The sequence below is a fragment of the Stylophora pistillata genome, chromosome 13 (genome assembly GCF_964205215.1).
Source record: "Stylophora pistillata chromosome 13, jaStyPist1.2, whole genome shotgun sequence".
NCBI lineage: Eukaryota > Metazoa > Cnidaria > Anthozoa > Scleractinia > Pocilloporidae > Stylophora > Stylophora pistillata.
Window position 1 is genome coordinate 17,741,615 of NC_142531.1, and position 5,000 is coordinate 17,746,614.

General features: G+C 37.8%; 2 protein-coding genes across 2 annotated transcripts in view; one reads left to right on the forward strand and one right to left on the reverse strand.

Annotated features, from left to right (window-relative positions):
- LOC111338753 (clathrin heavy chain 1) overlaps positions 1-3,440 on the reverse strand; it is a 30,110-nt gene extending 26,670 nt beyond the window's left edge. The window contains exons 1-3 of the mRNA XM_088743330.1: positions 3,246-3,440; positions 1,046-1,253; positions 362-511 (exon numbers count right to left, since the gene is read on the reverse strand). Coding sequence (XP_088599456.1) covers positions 362-511; positions 1,046-1,253; positions 3,246-3,287 — 400 coding nt within the window. The 5' untranslated portion in view covers positions 3,288-3,440. The remainder of the gene's footprint in view (positions 1-361; positions 512-1,045; positions 1,254-3,245) is intronic.
- A 445-nt stretch (positions 3,441-3,885) lies between these two features.
- LOC111338752 (uncharacterized) overlaps positions 3,886-5,000 on the forward strand; it is a 15,449-nt gene continuing 14,334 nt past the window's right edge. Inside the window, exons 1-4 of the mRNA XM_088743331.1 lie at positions 3,886-4,119; positions 4,233-4,363; positions 4,459-4,548; positions 4,723-4,999. Of these exons, the coding sequence (XP_088599457.1) occupies positions 4,011-4,119; positions 4,233-4,363; positions 4,459-4,548; positions 4,723-4,999 (607 nt within the window). The 5' untranslated portion in view covers positions 3,886-4,010. The remainder of the gene's footprint in view (positions 4,120-4,232; positions 4,364-4,458; positions 4,549-4,722; position 5,000) is intronic.

Sequence of the window (5,000 nt, forward strand, 5' to 3'; positions counted from 1 at the left end):
AGAATATCTATCCATTTCTTGATTATAGAAAGGTACTACCAAATTCTCCTCACTTATTTTAAGACCACGAGTATCAGTCCGGCCGGGGCTCGAACCCTCTACCTCCCACACAACACAATCCGGCACTCTAACCAATTGAGCTAACCGGGAGGCGGTTCCTTGAAAGTGAGTGACCTGTTCACAACCAGAGCAAAAGTCATTCTTGTTTGATTGTGAAAACTTATGCTAGGGTTGTTCAAATATCATCCCTATTACTTTCAACAGTCCTTCCAAGCCCTAGCCTCACCCAAAAGATCTCATTATACTCTTGGTGAATGTAATGTTCACATAACTGAGTGCAGAACTAATTATCACTAGTTACCTTCCATGGACCAGTGGTAGACGGTGGTCTCAGTGACAAGAGCAAGAGTATTAACATTGATCCACTTCCAGAAAGTAACATCTTCTACCATTGTATGTGCCTTCATTTTGCTTTTCATCTCGATGTTAAAAATCTGGAGTGTTCTTCCCGCTAGAAAATAGACACCAAATTAAAAGAGATGTGAAGAACAATTTCAAGCAAACAACAAACAAAGGAAGGTCAACTAAGATGGTGACAAAGGGTTTAAACATGAAGTAGGGTTAAAGTTAATAGGTGATGTATTAATTTTACAGAAAAGCAAGCCCAGGTGAGATTTGAAGTGTTCCCTTCTAAATTTATGATATGTGAAAGTCTGTTTTAAGTGCACCTGACACATGAGTTTTTTTGAAAATTCATGAATGAAACTGGATTAGGACCCTTCCTTTGCCACCCTCAACTAAATAATATCAACAGGTAACTGGTCTCTTAATGCTTGACACCCTAACTTCAGAATACATTTTCTCCATACTGTCCTCCTCATATTTCTTAAGGTGCTGACAAGGAGAATTTGTTTCACAATCAAAGCTTCTTTAGTTGGTGATCATTCCCTTTATTCTTATGACCTTCATGTGTGATACAAGGGTGATGTTTGGAGAAATTAAATGTTAGTCACTCTTCAGGGTTTAAGGAGCAAAATGTTCTTACCTTTTAGAGCAATAACTTTTGATTTGGGATTCATAATAGCTGAGTCAGCAGAAATTGGTCTCCTTGTTGGATTGTTTGCATCACCTAGGTCAATGATAACCACTTGTGCTGTTTCTCCAACTTTTTCCCTAACACAAATAAATTTATCTGACTCCATGGTAAGGGTGGAGAAGCCAATGTTGGCAGCATTGATGCCAACACTTTGCAGCTGAAAAAAATTGAATAAATGTGTTTGGTGACAATTGCCAAAGAAAGGTACATTATTATAGAGACTAAGTTACACAAAATGTTACCATATCCCTATTAAAAGTACAGAAACCTCATGCTGTGTAGAAAACATCCTTTTACTAACTACGCAGACAAAGAAATGTTGCAGAAAAGATGCAGTTTTTTTTCTAGCCTCTATCTACCTACAATTTAAAAATTAGCACAAGAGACCGCATTATGTTGGACCTAAATAGAAAAAATAAACCGCAATTTAAAAATTAGCCCAAGAAGCTGCATTATGTTGGACCTAAATAGCAAAAATAAACCGCACACTTATAATAGTTTTTCAATATCGGGATCTGCATTTAGTATCTCCATTTTGGAACTTTTCAAAATTCTACATTCATCATCAAAAACAAAAGGTAGGGGGAAAAAAAAGACCATTAAATCAATTATACAATCATGTATACTTGAATTAATTAGTGAGGCATTAATCAAATAAATGTACAGTTATACAAGATAAATGACTGGCATCATAGTGGTACATCTTAATCATTCTTCAAAACAGAAAGTAAGGAGGACTGAATATCACAACAGCTCTGTCCTAACAGGTCTTGGATTTCACTGATAATCATAAAGTTTTGACAGAATTAAAGGTTCTCCTTAATTCTGAGATTTTGGACAAGAAACATTAGTGGTTGTCACATGTATCACCTGTCACCGTTTGACCTGCCTGACAGCCAAAATGTGGCTAGAGATGAAGGATTTTAACCCTTAAATAATGATGAGAATGAAAATTTGAACGCCCCTTAACAAAAATTGCAACAAGAAACGTTTACTAACAATTAAAAATTATCATATTAACATGACAAACAAAATCAAACCCAATTGCATGCAAACACATTCATGTTTTCAGGACCCTATCAACCAAATTCTAGCAGCTTTGCATTTAAGGTATCCTTTAGTTTTCAGTATGATGTACATTTTCTTCCAAATTGTGGTCAAGTTCGAAAATCTTTGTGCACAGCATGAAACACAACCCATTCAATTAACAGGAAGTACAAACTCTAGATAGCACAGGCCTTCTTGAATTACAGCTTGGGTTTAATTTTATCAAATTTTTGGTCACAAACTAAAGATTTTCAACAATTACTTGAATAGACAAGGTCCAGAACACAGTTATTTCCATCAACCGTGTAGCGAATATATATGTATGTTCACGCAATATCGTCACATTTTCCACAAAAAAAACGTACAACGATTAATAATACGTTTTTTATTTTTATTTTATAAAATTTGAACGCAGTACCTCGTTGAATGAACGTAATTTAGTAAATTTGCATTCTTCATTCAAGTTTAGTGACACGGCAATATTTGGTCATCTTTGCTATATTTCAGCGGACTAAAAGATCTTGTGAGCGGCTATTTGGCGAACACGAGAATACTGCTTCATCACTAATCCACATTTTGTCCTGTCCAGACTATATTCGCAACAAATAACGCATGTTTTATCAGACTCAATGGGCAAACTAGGTGCCGAGACGGCTGACATAAAGACCGTGAACTCGTCAGATGGGTAATCAAAATACGGGACATACCCACTTTCAAAAGAACTTCGAGGCGACAAGATCTCTTTAAATTATCAAAAAATCTACCCTGTTGCGTAATAGAAGATAGAGAAAGATAGAAAAATATAACAAAAAAAGTTTCACTATAATAATTCTTGGCACAAGTAGCCGTAAATGCACATGTAAAGAACTTGTTCCTGTTTCAGACACGAAAGCATCATTTGAACATTTACCACAAACCGAAAGCAATCGGCTACAATTTAGTAGGTAGCTTCCATACTGACGCAACCAAAAATAACAAAATAACGGCATCAAGTTTGAAAAGCTTCACTGCTGTTCGATGTAAACAGCGTGTGACAGAACCATGCGCTCAAAAGAGCGAAAGAATACTACATATATTGCATGGATCGAACTCGCTAACTAACCTGAAGATGTTCTTGAAACCTAATGGGTAATAGCTGCGCCATTTTCACTCAATTCATCCAATACACGTCCAACAAGAGTCAGGACTATTCGAAGGGGCCAGAAGGCACCTACAAAAAGAGAAATAAACGTAGAAATCGAGTTCCTAATCAGTGCTTGGTACAACCGAACATGGAGGACTCGTTGGCAGCCGGTGTGGTTATTGGAACGAGGCTTGAAGAGGGAGGTGCCACGTGAGAAAAATGGCGGACAGGGTCACGTGTTCAGTCTATACTTGTTCCTGAATCTTGTTTGAACTGAGAAAAAATTTTTCATTTTGGAACCCCATTTCTAATTCTTTTTCATCTTGGTTGAAAGTTTGCCTTGTGATACATAAAAAAATACCTTTCTGTCTAGGATGAAATCGATCTCAATTATTCAGGCTCGTCTGTGTGAGTGAGAGCAAGTCTTGAACCTCTCTATAACTCAGAATAGGAAGAAAAATGCATGATTTTCGCAGTTGGAACATTGCTTTGAAAAAAAAAATATGTTTCTAATTTCTTGTGACAATATATCAGGAAAATCGTAGTAGCAATGACTCATGGGAAGACTTCTTGAAGGAAACTTACCTGTTCGAAATGAATCATGGGAATATTTGTCACGCGTGTGGTTTTCTTAGATTGAAGGTAATCGTACTCGCTGGGAAGTGAAAGATAGTGCAAGTTTAAAGCGCTTGAAACAGGTTTATACGGAAAGAGATAGTTCCATGGCTTAGACGATGAGCGGAAATGTCCTATGAACCACCAGTTCTTTCAAGGAAGCATGCCTCTACTGATGCAAAACCCCCCGAAAGTAACAGTCGTTTACAATCACGTCCTGGCTATGGAGAGAAGCCAGGCATGTATAATGCATATTTGCACTTCGTAAACAGGCTTAAAATCTGATGATTTTTGAAAAAATTGTCGTTTCAGTCTCCATAGTGTTGTAACGAGTTTTCTTTACCTCATTAGTGAATGGCGTGTCGAGACCACTGGGCCGATCCGAAGAGAATGTTCAGCGAGAGGATTTTAAACTTTTGATTGATCCCGCCATAAAGAAAGGACATGCTAAAATCTATAGATACAGTGGAGTCTTTCCAGGGGTAAGCCAAGCGACTGTACACGAAAATGGCTAGATCTTGCATCTTGTTGTTCACACTAGCGTTGAAGTTTTCTAAACTTGTTTTACTTCTTCTAGCAACCACCGGTTGTCCCAAAGGACCCTCGCTCTCGGAGGAAGAGAATATGGACTCACAACAAAGCCGATTTACCTGTCCCAAATTTCAAGGTTTGTTTAGGAGTCATTTTCCGAGAAAGATCTTCTAACAAGGGTTTAGAGCATCTTTGTAATCAATTTACGACCAATTTACCGATATGGCATTATTGTTTTTGCCTGGCCAATTAAGCGATTGCCACTTCTAATTTTAGAACTTATTGTTTTTGGTGATTCCCTCTTGATTAGGTGGACAAATGGTATGTAGGAATTCCTCCGCAACGTGAAGTTCTGTTTTCGGGATTGAACGACAACGTCGACAAGAAATTTCTGCAGGAAATTTGCGAACGTTATGGACGAATCGAGGCCATCAAAATATACTATGATCCGCAAACAAAAAAACACACCGGAAAGGGTCGTGTGACTTTTGAAACCACAACCGCTGCTAAAATGGCAGTCTCAAAGCTGGACCATACTTCTGTCATGGGCAACATCATCAAGGCTCATGTAGAGATCGGCTTAAAAGG